We start from the raw sequence: 17,252 nt of genomic DNA on the forward strand, positions 1-17,252 counted from the left end.
CCTGCGTGAGAGCCAGGCAGCTCTGAAGCCCTGGCTGAGGGCATGAGCCTCTAGTCAGCTGGAGAATGGATGGGCTAAAGCATCTTGGTGATGTGCAGGCCAGTGAACAAGGTGTCCTAGTCAGATGGAGCTGGACTTGGATCCTGCCTCCATATCCACTGGCTGTATGACCCTGGGAGATGGTGTCACCTCTCTGAGTCTCTCTATTCCAGTATATGTATCACAGTGCTTTGTGACAATTTGAGGTGCTATGGTGATGCTCATAAACTCCTGCTAAGCCTTCAAGACATAGAAGCCACATATTCTGGATCACGGCATGTCTCCAGAAAGCAAGGGAGAGTCATAGGCCAAGGGCTAACACTTACTGAATAGAAAGCAGTTTGGGGGGCACCTGGGTGGCTCAGTGGGTTAAGCCTCTGCCTTTGGCTCAAGTCACGGTCCTGGGGTCCTGGGATTGAGCCCCACATCAGGCTCTCTGCTTGGTGGGGAGACTGCTTACCACCACCCCCATCACCTGCCTCTCTGCCTATTCATGATCTCTGTCTGGCAAATAAATAAATAAAATCTTAAAAAAAAAAAAGAAAAAAAAGGCAGTTTGGGGTGGAGATTAGGAGGAACATGGGCCCTGGAAGTTTCCTGCTTGGGTTCAAGTCTCATCTCTTGTCTAACTATTAGCTGTCTAACTATGGGCAAGTGGCTGACCTGCTTTGGGCCTCAGTTTCCCCTGTTATTTACTAGGGTAACACCAGCACCCACCTCATAGAGCTGACAGGAGGTCTAAGTGAGATAATGGGTACAAAAGCTCTTGGTAAGGAGGGGCAAGATGGCAGAGAAGTAGAACACCCTGTTTCAACCAGTCCCCTAAAGTGAGCTAAATATCTACCAGAACACTCTGAACACCCATGAAATCAGCCTGAGATGTAAGATTATACACTTCTGGATCACTACAGGGGCAGAAGACACCAGTGGAGAGGTAAAGCAGAGTGGGAACACTTGGACTGGTATCAGAGGATAAACAGAAGGGGGAGGGAGCCACCAGAAGTGACTCATTGGAAAGTAATATCTCAATATGAAAGTGCCCTGTGATTGGGGACCAGCATTAACTTAGAGTCTTGATAGAAGCACTGAAAAAAAGTAAAAGATCTTAAGAGGCAACTAGTGGAATTGGGTGGTCACAGGCACGGGCCTAAGCCCATGGTCCCAGGACGGTCACCGCTGACAACCACCCATGCCAGAGAGAGTCCAGTAGGGGCTCAAGTCCATGGTCCGTGAGCCCATGGCTTTCCATTGCTTGCACCACTGCTTGGGCTGGGCCCACTCCTGCCCGTGCATGAGAGAGTCTGATGTGTGCACTGGCCCACAGTCTCTAGGCCCACTGCCTTCTCCATGTGTCCTGTGCTGCCGCTTGGTGTGAGTGCACGGGGTGAGGGCATGGACCTCAGACAGCAGTCCCAGGAATGGCAGTCACCTGGGATCGGGCTCACCCGGACCAATATCATTCATGGCTTTAGTGGCATGGGGGTGCGCACTGCCTGTGAAAGACTGCACTGTTCAGTGGAGTTTGCAGACAGGGAGTCTGTGTGTTCTGGACCACCCAGAGGGGAGCAGACTGAGGTTTCTCTCTGAGGCAGCGGTCTGGGTGCAGACGGTTTGCTTTCCACTAAACCTCTGAAAAGCCCTGCAAAAAGCCCCCAAAGAACAAAAACCTCCAGAGAACAAGAGCCGGAAAAACTGGTTTCCACAGAGCCAAGCTCCTTGATAGTGGGCAGGGCGACTCAGCCCAAGCAGGACAGACTGGAAACAACAATGACAACAACAAAACAAAACAAAACAAAACAAAAGCCCCTCCCACAGAAGACAAGCCAAAAGAACCAGAGGACATTAATTACAGGGTCCCCCATAAAACTGTAAAACCCCAACATCAGGGGAAAACAACATATTAAGCTCCTGGTATTGTCCCAAAACCTATATATTTCATAGACAACTTTTTTTTTAATTCATTCTCATAAATCTTGTTCTTTTAATTTTTTTAAACCTCCTTACCAGTAGAGGTTTAATACAACATATTGCATAACAACTTTTTAACTTGAACTTTTTTCATACATATACTTTTTCTTTTTTTATACATATAGATATAAGCTTCAAGGTTATCCTTTTTCCCTATTCAATACTACTCCTATATAGAAACCAGTTTTAATTTCCCTGTATGTCTGGAAATTTGAGTCCTTTAACAAAGATAACAACATTCACCCAGGAAGAACCGAAATAACCTTCCACATCCACATCAAGGATTTATAAACACCTTCCTATCTTATTCTTCTGTTAGTATTTGTTAATTTGTTTTTGTTTTTGTACTATTTAAATATTATTCTTGGGGTTCATTTTGGCTGGGTTTTTCTTTTTTTTTTTTTTTTGTTTTTTTTTTCCTTGTCTTTTACTATTGTCAGTCTTTTTGTTTGTTCATTTTTGTTTATGGACCTTATAAATCTTACTTTGGGGGTTCATTTTAGCTGGGTTTTCTTTTTTCTTTTTTTTTCTATTTCTTTTTGGTGGTTGCTCCAAAAACTTTCCAGGGTGCACCTTGCCTAGATTGTGGTTGATATATTCAGCTATACACCCCCTTAACCACCTCTCACCAAAATGACTAGGAGGAGGAACACCCAACAGAGGAAAAATTCAGAGAATGTGCCCTCTGTCACAGAACTATTGGATATGGACATAAACAGTATGTCAGGAAGGGAATTCAGGGTAACAATTATCCAAGGAATGGCTAGGTTGGAGAAGACCATTAGTGGCAACACAGAAACTCTAAGGGTGGAAGTGAGGGCAGATCTGGCAGTACTAAAGAATGCTATCAGTGAGATCCAATCTAATATAAATACTCTAACAGCTAGAGTAATCAAGGCAGAAGATCAAATTAGTGATCTAGAAGAAAAACTGAAAGAAAAGAAGGATCAAGAGGAGGTCTGGAACAAATAGCTTACATGCCGTGAAAACAGAATTAGGGAAATAAATGATGCCATGAAACATTCCAACATCAGAATTATTGGGATCCTTGAGGGGGTGGAGAAAGAGAGAAGACAAGAAGATATAGTTGAACAAATTCTGGATGAAAATTTTCCCAGTCTGGAGAATGAAACAAATGTTTGTGTCTTAGAGGCAGAAAGGCTACCCCAAGATCAACAAATCTAGAAAGACTTCCAGATGCTTAATTGTGAAATTCACAAATCATAATTGTAGACAAGAGGTTCTAAGGGCAGCTGGGGGAAGAGATTCCTTACGTACAGAGGAAGGTCCAACAGAATAACGTCAGACCTGTCCACAGAAATCTTGCAATCCATAAAGGGCTGGAAAGACCTATTCAGGGCACTAAATGAGAAGAACATGCAGCCAAGAATACTTTATCCAGCAAGGCTGACATTCAAAATGGATGGAGAGATAAAGACCTTCTAAGACTGGCAAGGTTCAAAAGCGTATGTGGCCACCAAGCTGGTAGAATAAGAAATATTATGGGGAGGGTTCTATAAGAGAAGAAAGAATCAAAGAGTGACATAGAACAGAAATTCACACAGACAATTTATAGAAACAAGGACTTCTCAGGCAACGTGATGTCAATAAAAACTTATCTTTCAATAATCACTTGCACAATGTGAATGGTCTAAATGCTCATAAAATGGCACAGGGTTGCAGACTGGATAAAACGACAAGACCTGTTCATATGCTGTCTATAAGAGACACATTTGGAACCTAAAGATACATCCAGACTGAAAGTGAAGGGATGGAGAACAATCTTTCATGCCAACGGGCCTCAAAAGAAAGCTGGGGTAGCAATTCTCATATCAGATAAATTAGACTTTAAGCTAAAGACTGTAGTCAGAGATAAAGAAGGGCACTACATCATTCATAAAGGATCTATCCACCAAGAAGATCTAACAGTTATATTTATGCCCCAAATATGGGAGCAGCCAACTACACAAGCCAACTGTTAATCAGGATAAAGAGTCATATTGGTATGAACACATTAATTGTAGGGGATCTTAACACGCCACTCTCAGCAATAGACAGATCATCTAAGCAGAAAATCAATAAATAAACAAGAGCTTTGAATTATACATTGGACCAGATGGGCCTCATGTATAGAATATTCAAATGTTTCATATATATAGAACATTAAAACAGCAAAAAACTCATTCTTCTTGAGTGCTCATGGAACTTTCTTGAAAATAGACCACATACGGGGTCACAAATCAGGGCTCAACTGATACCAAAAGATTGAGATTATTCTCAGACTACAGTGCTTTGAAAACTGGAACTCAACCACATGAAAAAGTTTAGAAGGAATTCAAACACTTGGAAGCTAAAGATCACCGTGCTTAAGAATGTTTGGATCAACCAGGAAATCAAAGAACTTAAACAATTCATGGAAACCAATGAGAATGAAGACACATCAGTCCAAAACCTATGGGATATGGCAAAAGCAGTCTTAAGGAAAAAATGCATAGCCATCCAAGCCTCACTCAAAAGAACTGAAAAATCCCAAATACACCAGCTCTCTTTACACCTTAAAGAACTGGAAAATCAACAACAAATTATGCCAACCCTAAGAACAAGAAGGAAAATAATCAGGATTAGAGTGGAGATCAATGAGATAGAGACTAGAGATACAGTAGAACACATCAACAAAACTAGAAGCTGGTTCTTTGAAAGAATCAATATGATTGATAAACCACTGGCCAAACTAATCCAAAAGAAAGGAGGGCCCAAGTTAATAAATATGAATGAAAGGAGAGCGATAATAACTAACATCAAGGAAACAGAAACAATCATCAGAAATTATTATCAACAGCTATTTGCCAATAAGTTAAGCAAACTAAAAAAAATGGTTGCATTCCTGGAAACCTATCAACTTCCAAGACTGAAACAGGAAGAAATTGACAACCTGAATAGACCAATATCTAGTAACAAGATTGAAGCAGTGATCAAAAACCTCCCAAAAAACAAGAGCCCAGGACTTGACGGATTCCCTGGGGAACTCTACCAAACACTCAAAGAAGAAATAATACCTAATCTTCTGAAGCTGCTTCAAAAAATAGGAACAGAAGGAAAACTTCCAGACTCTTTCTATGAAGCCAGCATTATCTTGATTCCCAAACCAGGCAAAGACCCCAATCGAAATGGAAAATTTCAGACCAATATTCCTGATAATATGGATGCCAAGATTCTCAAAAAGAACCTAGCTAATATGATCCAACAGTACATTAAAAAGATTATCCACCATGACCAGGTGGGATTTATGCCTGGGATGTAAGGGTGGTTCAACATTCGTAAGTCAGTCAATGTGATAGAACAAATCAATAAGAGAAGACAGAAGAACCACATGGTCTTCTCAATTGATGCAGAAAAAGCATTTGACAAAATACAGTATCTGTTCTTGATTAAAACTCTTCAAAGTATAGGGATTGAGGGAACATTCCTCAACATCATAAAATCTATAAAAAAACCCCACAGTGAATATCATTCTCAATGGGGAAAGCTAACAGCATTCCCTTTGAGATCGGGACATGACAAGGAAGCCCACTCTCGCCACTGTTGTTCAACATACTACTAGAAGTCCTAGCAACAGCAATCAGACAACAAAAGGAAATAAAAGGTATTCAAATCAGCAAAGAAGAAGTCAAACTCTCTCTCTTTGCAGATGACATGAAACTTTATATGGAAAACCCAAATGACTCCACTCCCAAACTACTAGAACTAGTACAGCAATTCAGTAATGTGGCAGGATACAAAGTCAATGCACAGAAACCAGTTGCTTTCTTATACACTAACAGTGAAAACATAGAAAGGGAAATTAGAGAATCAGTTCCATTTATTATAGCACCGAGAACCATAAGATACCTGAGAATCAACCTGACCAAAGAGGTAAAGGATCTGTACTCAAGGAACTACCGAACACTTATGAAAGAAATTGAAGACGACACAAAAAGGTGGAAAAGCATTCCATGCTCAATGGATCAGAAGAATAAACATTGTTAAAATGTGTATACTGCCCAGAGAAATCTATACTTTCAATGCTATCCTAATCAAAATTCCACCAAAGTTTTTCAAAGTGCTAGAACAAACAATCCTAAAATTGGTATGGAACCAGAAAAGTCCCCGAATTGCTAAGGAAATATTGAAAAAGAAAAACAAAACTGGGGGCATCACGTTGCTTGATTTCAAGCTTTAGTACAAAGCTGTGATCACCAAGACAGCATGGTACTGGCACAAAAACAGACACAGACCAGTGGAACAGAGTAGAGAGTCTGGACATAGACCCTCAACTCTAGGGTCAACTAATCTTCAACAAAGCAGGAAAAAATATCCAGTGGAACAAAGTCTCTTCAATAAATGGTGCTGGGGAAATTGGACAGGTGTGTATGAAATGCAACCATTCTCTTACAACATATACAAAGATAAACTCCAAATGGATAAAAGACCTCAAAATGAGGCAGGAACCTATCAAAATCCTAGAGGAGAACATAGGCAGTAACCTCATCGACATCAGCCACCTCAACTTCTTTCATGATATGTCTCCAAAGGCAAAGGAAACAAAAGTGAAATGAAATTTTGGAACATCATCAAGATAAAAAGCTTCTGCACAGCAAAGGAAATAGTCAACAAAACAAAGAGGCAATGCACGGAATAGGAGAAGATATTCACAAATGACACTACAGAAAAAGGGATGATATACAGGATCTACAAAGAACTCCTCAAACTCAACACCCAAAAAACAGATAATCATGTCAAAAAATGGGCAGAACATATGAACAGACACTTCTCCAAAGAAGACATACAAATGGCTAACAGACACATGAAAAAAATGTTCGTCAACATTAGCTATCAGGGAAATTAAAATCAAAACCACATTGAGATACCACTGTATACCAGTTAGAATGGCCAAAATTAACAAGACAAGAAACAAGTGTTGGAGAGGATATGGAGAAAGGGGAACCCTTTTACTGTTGGTGGGAATGCAAGTTGGTGCAGCCACTTTGGAAAACAGTCTAGAGATTATGACCCTGCAAATGCACTACTGGGTATTTACCCTAAAGATAAGATGCAGTGAAAAGAAGGGCCATATGTACATAGCAGCAATGGCCACAATCGCCAAACTGTGAAAAGAGCCAAGATGCTCTAGAGCAGAGGAATGGATAAAGAAGATATGGCCCATATATACAATGGAATACTACACCTTCATCATCAAGGATGGATACCCAACTTTTGTATCAACATGGATGGGTCTGAGGAGGTTATGGTGAGTGAAATAAGTCAAGCAGAGAAAGTAAATTATCATATGGTTTCATTTACTTGTGGAGCATAAGGAGTAATATGGAGGACATTAGGAGAAGGAAAGGAAAAGTGAATTGGGGGAAATCAAAGGGGGAGATGAACCATGAGAGATTGTGGACTCTGAGAAACAAACAGGGTTTTCGAAGGGAGGTGGATGGGGGGATGGGTGAGCCTGGTGGTGGGTATTAAGGAGAGCACGTATTCCTGGGAGCACTGGGTATGGTACATAAACAATGAATCTTGGAACACTGAAAAAATAAAATTAAAAAAAAAAAAGCTCTTGGTATAGTTCTCAGCACGTAGCAAGTGCTCAAAGACCATTTGCTGTTATTATTGAGGGCCAATAATGTCCCAGTGTTGTATATATACTTTCTGAATAACAAACCAGAGATCTAGTGGAGCAAAAGCAAGTAGAAGGGAGAGGAAGGAGATAAAAAGGAGAGAACGGACAAATAGGGAAGAGGAGAGTCTTCTCCTCCTGGCTTCTCATATTGCTCACCTGCATCACATCTGGGCTAATGCTCTTGGTTTCAGGTGGCAGAAATCCAGATCAAATCAGCCTGGAATAGAGAAGACATGACTGGCTGCTATAGTCAAGCCATAGCTGGCCCCAGGGATGACTAGACCCAGGGATCCAAATGCCACAAGGCCCCTCTCTCTGTGTCCTATTTCTGTTGTGCTCTGTCTGCTGCTTCATTCTTTCCATGGCAAATGGCGATGCTCAAGGCTGGACCCATGGCCACCCTTAGCAGCTTTAATTTATCCTCACACCTTCTCTTCCAGACAAAAGGCAAAAATCCCTTCCCTTAGTTCTAATTAGAAAAAGCTCACTAAAGGCCTCCAAGTAGTCCCGCTGGGCGGTGTGCCCACGCCTGGGGCCAAGGGCATAGGCCCCCGCTGGAACTATTTTGAGGACAGTTCTCCAAAAGAAGGGATGTGCTTAGAAGGAGGGAGTGGCTGGTGCTAGGCAGACCAAATGAAAGATGTTCATGTTGGTTGAAGGAGGCAGGGAGCTGGACAAAAAGATCCGGGACCACTCTTCCTACTCTGTGGCATACTAGAGTATTTTTGTCAAGGCCTGTGAGAGATATCTAGTCATACTTTGCTGTGGGCATTCTCTTCCCCAAAATTGGTCTTATTCTAGAACTCATCCTCTCTTCCTTTGCTGTGTCCTACCAGAGGTAAGCAGGCATGCCTGGACCTTGCCATGCTCATCTCATGCTTGTGCTTGATCATCTGTTCCATTTCCTGTCCATTGTCCACTAAGCCTCTGGACTAGGCATGGACACTTCATTTCAGCTTTGACCATCCTGTGTTCTAAACAGTAGACCCAGGTTCTGTTTGTACCTGCACATGCTGGTGTGGTTCTATAGGCTATCCACCTCAGTCTACCTGCTAGACTCAGGACATTCCATGACCTGGGGTAAACTGACTGGATCCATCTGGAACAAGAGATCCATCAACCCAAATCAGAAAAGTGTCCCCTGAATCCCTCAAATGTTGAGATTTAGACACCTTCTTCTCCTTCCCCTTCCCTTTGCCCTTCTCCTTCTTCTTCTTCTTCCACCTGCCCTCCTACTGCAATACTTGGCCTTGTTCCCTGATGGCTTCCTTCTCTCCTTGGTCCTAGCCAATGGAGTTCCTAGACTCCCAGTAGCGGCAAAACACATGGACTTAAGAGTGAAACCAACTTGAGTCTGAGGCCTGGCTCTGCCACTCATTGCTGTGTGGCCCTGGAAAAATTAATCTCTCTCTCTCTCTAGGCTTTTCTGGAGATAATATACTTAAAACATTACCATCATTCTTAATTAAAATATTATGGTCACATGAGATTGAGTAATAGTTCTTGGCATGAGGTTAGTGCCAAAAAGCCTAAGTCTACTGTTTATGACCCTGCCTTTCCCACCAGTCTGCCTTCCAGGAAATTTCAGATGCCTCTCTCTACCACCACCTCCTTTCCTAAGACATATCCATCCTTCAAATGCTGCTTATAAGTGGCCATCAAAGAATCAGTGACATTGCTCCACAACTCACAGCTATTTGTTGAGATGTGTGTGCATGTGCACATGTATATGAGTGGCAAATGAGTGAATGAACTGAAAGAATCTAAGAGTGAATTAATTGGTAAGCAAACGAGTGAATTAGTGACTTAATGAGTCAGCAAGCGCATGAAGAAGAGTGTGTAAAATTGAGCAGACCACGCTCCTTGGTCCCACAACTAATCTAATAAGGGGTGGCATAAATTTTTAATCTTTATTAACATAAGCATGAGTTAAGAACAGCACAGGAAACATTACAGACCACCAGCTGGATGAGAAAGATACTGTATTCCTTCCCCATTTCTGCTTTAACAAATTTTTACAAATTTCGTGGCCTGAAAGAACACACTTGTCTTAAAAGTTCTGGGTGGTGGGCGGAGGGAAAGGGCAGGAGCCCAAAATGGGTATCATGGAGCCAAGATCAAGGTGTCTGCAAGGCTCTGCTCTCTGGAGCTCTAGGGTGGGATCTGCTTGCTGGCCTTGCCCAGCCTCTAGTCGTCACCTTGTTTCTTGGCTTGTGGTCTCTTTCTCAACCTTCAAAGCTGGCCATACCACATCTTCAGATCTCTGACTCTGACTCTCTGCATCTGTCACTACATCTCCATCTCAGACTTCTACACTCCTGCCTTCCTCTTACAGGGACCCAGGTGATTACAGGAGGTCCACCCACGTAACCTAGGGTAATCCTCTCATCCCAAATCCTTAACATAATCACATCTGCAAAGTTCCTTTTGCCATGGAATGTAACACAGTCATGGGTTTTGAGGTTTCAGATGTGGGTGTCCCTGTGGAGCCATTTTCTGCCTACTATGGATACTCCACTCAGAGGGCATGTGTAGGCAGATTCCCACCCCACAAGAAGAGGGGCAGGAGGGGGATGAAGGAAACATCAAAGCATTTATCAGATGCCCAAGCCAGGTACTTTTGCTCTTCTTCTTCTTGTTTGAGCACTGGGATTTATTATCATTATTACTGTTATTTTAATTTAAATTCAACAATTAACATATAATGTATTACTGGTTTCAGAGGTAGAAGTCAGGGATCCATCAGTCTTATATAATACCCTTGAGCACTGGGATTTTTGAAACATCCTCAGGTGGTTCCAGCATGCCCTGCAATTCAGGGAACACTGTGATGGAAGACATGCCAAGAGCACATGTTGCTACAGTTGAGGGTCAAATCTGCCCAGAGATTTCTGGAGGAGATGGATCAAGAGCAGGGTATCTCAACTGTGGGTACACATTACTGTCAGCGAGGGAGATTTCTGAAAGACTTTATTTTGAAATAAGAATAGAGTTGCAGGTTGCGGGGGGCGCGTGGGAGGCTCAGAAGGTTAAAGCCTCTGCCTTTGGCTCAGGTCATGAACCCAGGGTCCTGGGATCGAGGCCCACATCGGGCTTTCTGCTCAGCAGGGAGACTGCTTCCCCTCCCCCACCCCGCCTCTGCCTGCCTCTCTGCCTACTTGTGATCTCTGTCTGACTTGTGATCTCCATCGGTGAAATAAATAAATAAAATCTTTAAAAAAAAAAAAAAACATTGCAGGTTGCAAAGACAGTACAAAAATTTCCTATAGACCCATCACCCAGCTTCCTCTAACATTAGCGTCTTATATAACCATGGTAGACGTATCCACAAGTTGACATTAGCTCAGTGGAAGACGTCATTCAGATGTCCCCAGTCTTTCCACTAATGTGTTTTCTCTTGGTCCACCATCCAGTCCATCAATTCCCAGAGCCCTGAGACATTAAGTCTACTTGATTTCTAATCTGGCTCTGTTTCTCAGGCTTTCCTTGCTTTCTCAGGCCCTTGACACTTTTGAAGGGTACTAGTCAAATGTTTTGTAGAATACCCCTTAATTTGGGTTTGTCTAATATTTTCTCAGGATTAGACCAGGGTTATGCAATTGGGGGAAGAATATCATTATTGGTTAGGGTGGTATCTGCCAGCTTTCTCCACTGGAAAGGTATAATTTGCCCTTTTCCACACGCTATTCATTAGAAGTGAGTCCCTACGTCCAGCCCATTTGGTAAAGGGGTACTGGGTCCGTTGTTCCCATCACTGCAGTTAGTTCCTATCCACGGCTTTGTTACCATGTCACTGCTCTTTACTGATAAGGTAGTAACAAGCAATACCCAGAACATAAGTAGCAAAGCTAGAATTTGAATTCATGTCTGCCCAGGCTCCCAAAGCCATGTTCTTTCCACTTCATGTTACCAACGCTAAATCAAGGGGATCTGATTGGATTTGTGTTCAAGGTGAGAGCTCCCCCCTCAGCTTGCCTACGTAGTGTTTTTCAAATCAGTCCATGGACTGTAACCCATAGTGGGTCATGAGACCAATCTGTAGGTCTGTAGGCACTTCGAATAACAAAATAGACCATAACAGAATAGAATAGAAAATACTACTTCACACACATAGTAAGTATAATTTGTTATGTTTCTGTAAACTCTGTGTTTAGAGAACTTTATCTTTAAAATAGGGATAAAAATAGTGGCCCTGCCACCACCCCCAACCCCCGCCCAAGCCCCCTGCCCAGGGGCACCTGGTGGTGCAGTTGGTTAAGTATCCAACTCTTGGTTTCAGCTTAGGGAGTTATTTCAGGGACGTGAGATCAAGGCCAGCATCAGACTCTATGCTCAGCAGAGTCTGCTTGAGACTCTCTTCTTCTGCCCCTCCCTTGCCCCATGCTGGCTCTCTCTCTAAAATAAATAAATAAATCTTAAAAAAAATAGCATCCCTAACACACACAGTTGTTATAAAGATTAAATGCTTTGATATAGGTAAAGTGCTTGGAATAGAGACAGGCACACACGACACATTACATCAATATTACGAAGTACAGACATGCACAAATGGGTCATGATGTAAATTGTAAATCTTATTGTAAGGCTGCAATGAACAAATTCGAAAACACTGAACTCATAGCTCTAGATTGGGATGGTAGCAGTTTACGATGTCCAGGCACCTGCCCGTTTTTGTGAAGTTACTGGGAGCACAGCCAGGCTTATCGATGTATGTATTGTCTGCGGCTACTTTGGAGCAACAATGGTAGAGTTGAGTACGTCCAATAAAAACCACAGGGCCCACAAAGCTGAAAATCTTTCTTATCTGGCTTTCCAGACCAGTGCCCCTGCCTAAAGGTCATCTTATAATATAAGGGATATTAGATGCCTCTATGGAAGCCATGTGGCCTTGTTCTGTTATTACCCTGGCAGGCACGCTTACCCCTGCAGAACATTCTAGGCTGTGAGACCACTGGGTCCTTGAGCCTGAAGAAGCTCAATAGCCTTTGACCCTGGACCTATGCCCATACTTGCTTTATTTATCCACCTCCATTGCTGCTCATGGTGGAAAGCCAGACACATGGCACATCGGTCAGAGTCCCAGCAGGAACCAGATGGCCACTCAAATGAGCATAATTTGAGGAGTGTTTAATAAAGAGGCTATTTACAAAGGGAAGGGCAAGGTGTAGGAAAGCCACAAGGGACAGCAGAGTAAAAGCAGAGCTCTTACCACCTCTGGCAAGAGGAGACAAGGAAAGGGAGCAATTCCTAAACCTGGAAGGAGCCAGTCATTTAGAAAGGAAAACTTGATAGGAGCCAAGACCTTCAGTCCAGGGTCTGAGAGCCAGCTCCAGGTGACCTCTTGAGGGGGAAGCCAGGAGAATGAATGTCCTGGAATCACCTTTCTCTCCCCAATCTACTGTTGGGGTCCACAGTGACCAAACTGAAATGGAAGCCACAGGGCATGAGATCCATTGATGTGGTCCATCTGGGTCAGCCTCCCAGGGCACAGAAGATAGTGAAGAAGGTTGAAGTCTCAGCTACCAGAGCACATAGCATCGACTTAGAAAGCTAGCCATACTGACCCTCCCTAAGGTTCTCCAAACATTTCCCCCACTTCATCCCTCCAAGGTGAGATTGTGGCCCAAGCATCACAGGGTGACCGTAGCTTTTACCTTCTACCACCTTGTCTTCCTAGACCTGCTAGGCTCTAGATGATTATCATAGAGTTATTCCTTCTGGATCTTTTCATCATGAGAAGGGTAGAACATCATGAACGGAGGCACAAATGAACTGTGGGGTTTTTGTGAGACTGAGCAGAGTCAGATTCATGTCCATAGACATTGGCCAAATTCTTTCTCACAACCCGTCCTTCCATCTTGGAAAGGAGCTATGTCCTATTGACCTTGGCAGCCTAGCTCAAATCCAACAAATAGGTGAGCCAACACCTGGCTTTGGGAGAAAGAACCAGAGTGAAAAACAACTTAGCAAGCTGAGAAATGTTCTCAGAGTAATTTGTTACCCCTGCCAGACCTCTTGGTCCCATCACTAGCCCAAGCTTCCTCGGCTGGCATCTGAGATCTTGTAGGCCTCTAAATGCAGCCACAAAACTACAGCATGCCATCTGGAGGATTCTTCCCGGCTGGTCCAAAGCACCCATTTTACAGATATGAAATCAGAGGCTCATAGGAAGGAAGGAGCTAGCATCAGTAGCCCAGCTGCCTTGTGGCTCAAATTCAAGACTGGGGACCCTCATTAGTTTCCATCTTTCTTTTACAGAAGATGGAAGTTGCAGTCAGTCTCAGAGGCTTGGGAATGGATTGGGAGCCCTGGAAATGTGGTCTAGTCTTAGGCAAGTTTCCCTGTCAGGCTTAGTCGCTGAAGATACACACCAGAGTCATTGGCCCCCGAGGCACCACTTCTAAGGACTGAGAAAGAAACACAAGCTTGAGTCAAGCAAATCAGTCCAAATTCAGACTCCCACCTGTTAGGCTATTTTACCATAACTTTTCTGCTAATGAGGCTCCATTTTGTAGTCCTATAAATTTGGCACTATCATCAACCACTGAGTTATATGAACCCTGGTCCCATACAAGCAATGCTCTCAAAGTGTCCAAAGGTCACAAGATGACCCTTTTATTGTCTTTTCTTTTTCCTTCCATTGGAAGACTAGTGGAATACGGGCAATGGCTTTCACACAAAGTCAGAAGCTGACAAGTGTGAGTGTAGCTATTAGAGCTCTGTACTCTAAGCCCGAGAGCCAATGACCCCAGAGATGAGAGCAGGGAGGCTTCTGGACGGCCAAGGATTTGACCCCATTTTCACAGCCTCAAGTGTATTGAGTAAAACCCCTCAAGGTCTTCCTCCCTCTGCCCACCCCATCCCAGTTTCTTCAGAGAAATGAAGAGTTCAGATGTATATAGCCCAAGTGCTCAGGTTTTAAATTAGACAACTTTGTCCTGACAGGAACCGAGTCATGGCTGTCATACCTCATTATTTTTAGAGTTACTACTAAACTCTTTGAACGGCATGAGCTGCCACCATTCAAGGCAAACAGAAAGACTTCACATTTTATCATGACAGCCCTGGAGCCATCCACCTCCTCACGTTCATTATATCCATCCTGACTTTGGGAGGGATCATGCAACGTCTTGACAATCTTACGGTGAGGAAGGCAGACCCCATGGCTCATTACTATATCCGAGGGACTGAAATCTCCCATAGTAGAGCAAAGCCCATGGCCTCCAGGACATCAAGGAGAAATATTCCAGGGGAAGTCGCTGCTTCCAAACCACCCCTGGGTGAACCACCATCTCACATGAGAAGCAGAAAAAAATGGACCCTCCAGTAGCCAACCAATAAGAGGAGCTGTAAGATAATGCCACAGGCTGGTGAATGATGTCACAGTCCCCTCCTCTGATGCAATAATGCCACCACCACTGAAAAGGCTGAGCTGTGACCATAGCTCTTGCAGAGGGAAAAATTCACAAGCAGGGCACCTTCTAGATTGCTCCTGGAGTGTGGAGACAGAAGTCTCTGCTGTCCAAGTTACTGAATCCAGAAAAAAAAAATGACTTTATGAACATGGGAAAAGAAATCCAGATAAGGCCCAAGGCAAATGTTTCTTCTTACATCCACTTTTTGCTGAATTACAGGAACAAGTTCAAGGAGCAGCAGCCAAATACCTACCTTGGCTTTAAAGAGTTCTCTAGAAAGTGTTCGGAAAAATGGAGGTCCATCTCAAAGCACGAAAAGGCCAAATATGAAGCTCTGGCCAAGCTCGACAAAGCCCGGTATCAGGAAGAGATGATGAATTATGTTGGCAAGAAGAAGAAGCGGAGAAAACGGGACCCCCAAGCACCCAGACGCCCCCCATCATCCTTCTTGCTCTTCTGCCAAGACCACTTTGCCCGGCTGAAGAGGGAGAATCCGAGCTGGTCAGTAGTGCAGGTGGCAAGGGCCTCAGGAAAGATGTGGTCTGCGAAAACAGATGCTGAAAAGCAGCCATATGAGCAAAGAGCAGCTCTCCTGAGAGCCAAATACCAAGAGGAATTGGAAATCTACCGCAAACAATGTAATGCCAGGAAGGGCCTCCAAGGGTCAGCTAAGAACCAGCGCAGAAGGAAAACTGACTCAGACAAAGCTGATGGATCCAATTAGAAATAAATGCCATTCAACTATTGCCCATTGCTGGTCTCCTGTGTGACATTAGTGTGGCCACTGTTGCTGCTGCCTTAAGGAAGTGAGTGGGGTGGCGGTTGAGATTGGGACTTGGAAGCTGATCCTGGGGAGGGCTGGCTTTGAGAGAAGGGCAAAGAGGTCCAAGGCAATGTGTGAGGTCAGTAGGTACGGAGCTTGGCTTGGGCAGGTAGAATGGGAGTTTCTAGTGGAAGTCACAGAGGTAGGGCACCTTGGTTGCAAGTGGTTATCGAGGACAGAGGACTGACCCTCCTCTGGGTCGGGTGCATGGATGCCAGTCCTGCCATCATCCTTATCAGCAGGGCCAGAAGGCCTAGAGTTCAGGTCAGACTCCTAATTGAGGCCCCAGCAGAGGTTGGGAAACTGGAGTTGAGGTGGGCTTTGGAGTACCTGGTTCCTCCAGTAATTACAGAACTACTCCTCCAACTGAGCCTTAGGTATCATCAGCAGGCCAGGAGACCACCTCAGGGTTGGTTCCTGCTCTGGTGGGGATGAAAACACAGGGCTGATTTTACAAATGTGGGGATCTGACTCCGCACAAGTCCCTAAACTAGAGAAAACCCTGGTTTTGGAGGGCACCCACCCAGTTGTCTGTGGTTAGAAGCACAGCACTCATGGAGTGGACATTTACTGCCTTTATGACCACCCAGCATCCATTCCTTCTCCTCTTGTTCACAGCACCCTCCTCTGAAGTCCCCTGGTCACGCTGATTGGTTCAGTTACAGGCATGTGACCCAGGGTGTTCAGTCAGAGGGGACCACAGGACTTGTGCCGGGAGTCCTAGGGAAGAGCCCTGTCCTGAGGCTACTGTAAGCCATCTGCCTTTTTCTTGGGCCAAAATGTTAGTCCCTTGGCAACAGAGTGTAATCTTGGACTTTTCATTGAAGATGAGCCCAAATGTTTTTTTTTTCTTTTTCCTTTCTTTTTTCTTTTTTTGTCTAAGATATTTTGAGTTAGGATTTTGCCATTTAAAATGAGACTAAAGTGGTCATTTGGCACAATAGGACTTTCTGTGTCTGTGCTCTATTTTTCAGGCGACATATCATGAGCAATGCTTCATCTCAATCAGTATAAGTTGGTATGAAATATTGTGAAATGGCTATTGACTTCTCGACACCAAAAAGACTGGGCCAAAAGACAAAATTGCTTTTTTGTCATTGCGTTATGCATGCAACAGACTTCCTTAATTCCACCTCCACTCCTGTTCCAGGATGGACTTAGACTTTGTCCTCTACCACTTTTTGAACTTTTACTCTCAAAACAAAAGTAAAAATACATACTTTGAAAAATCTTACAGAACTAGAGAGCCTTTAGGGAATAGAAGGTAATATAGTGGAGTGATTTAGAAGTTCAAGGTCTGGAGTCAGGCCATTTATGGAAGACTCACATATGCCAGATCCTG

The 17,252-nt window shown here is 43.7% G+C and overlaps 2 protein-coding genes across 2 annotated transcripts in view; one reads left to right on the plus strand and one right to left on the minus strand.

Annotated features, from left to right (window-relative positions):
• CSMD2 (CUB and Sushi multiple domains 2) overlaps positions 1–17,252 on the minus strand; it is a 611,427-nt gene that overhangs the window by 332,712 nt on the left and 261,463 nt on the right. The window lies entirely within an intron of this gene.
• On the plus strand, positions 15,236–15,811 carry HMGB4 (high mobility group box 4). Its single transcript, XM_059376705.1, has one exon. The coding sequence runs from the start codon at positions 15,236–15,238 to the stop codon at positions 15,809–15,811; it is 576 nt and encodes a 191-aa protein (XP_059232688.1).

This window comes from Mustela nigripes, chromosome 14 (assembly GCF_022355385.1).
Source record: "Mustela nigripes isolate SB6536 chromosome 14, MUSNIG.SB6536, whole genome shotgun sequence".
Lineage (NCBI taxonomy): Eukaryota > Metazoa > Chordata > Mammalia > Carnivora > Mustelidae > Mustela > Mustela nigripes.

Coding starts and splice junctions, on each gene's coding strand:
- HMGB4 (XM_059376705.1), top strand. CDS start 15,236: ATGGGAAAAGAAATCCAGATAAGGCCCAAGGCAAATGTTTCTTCTTAC.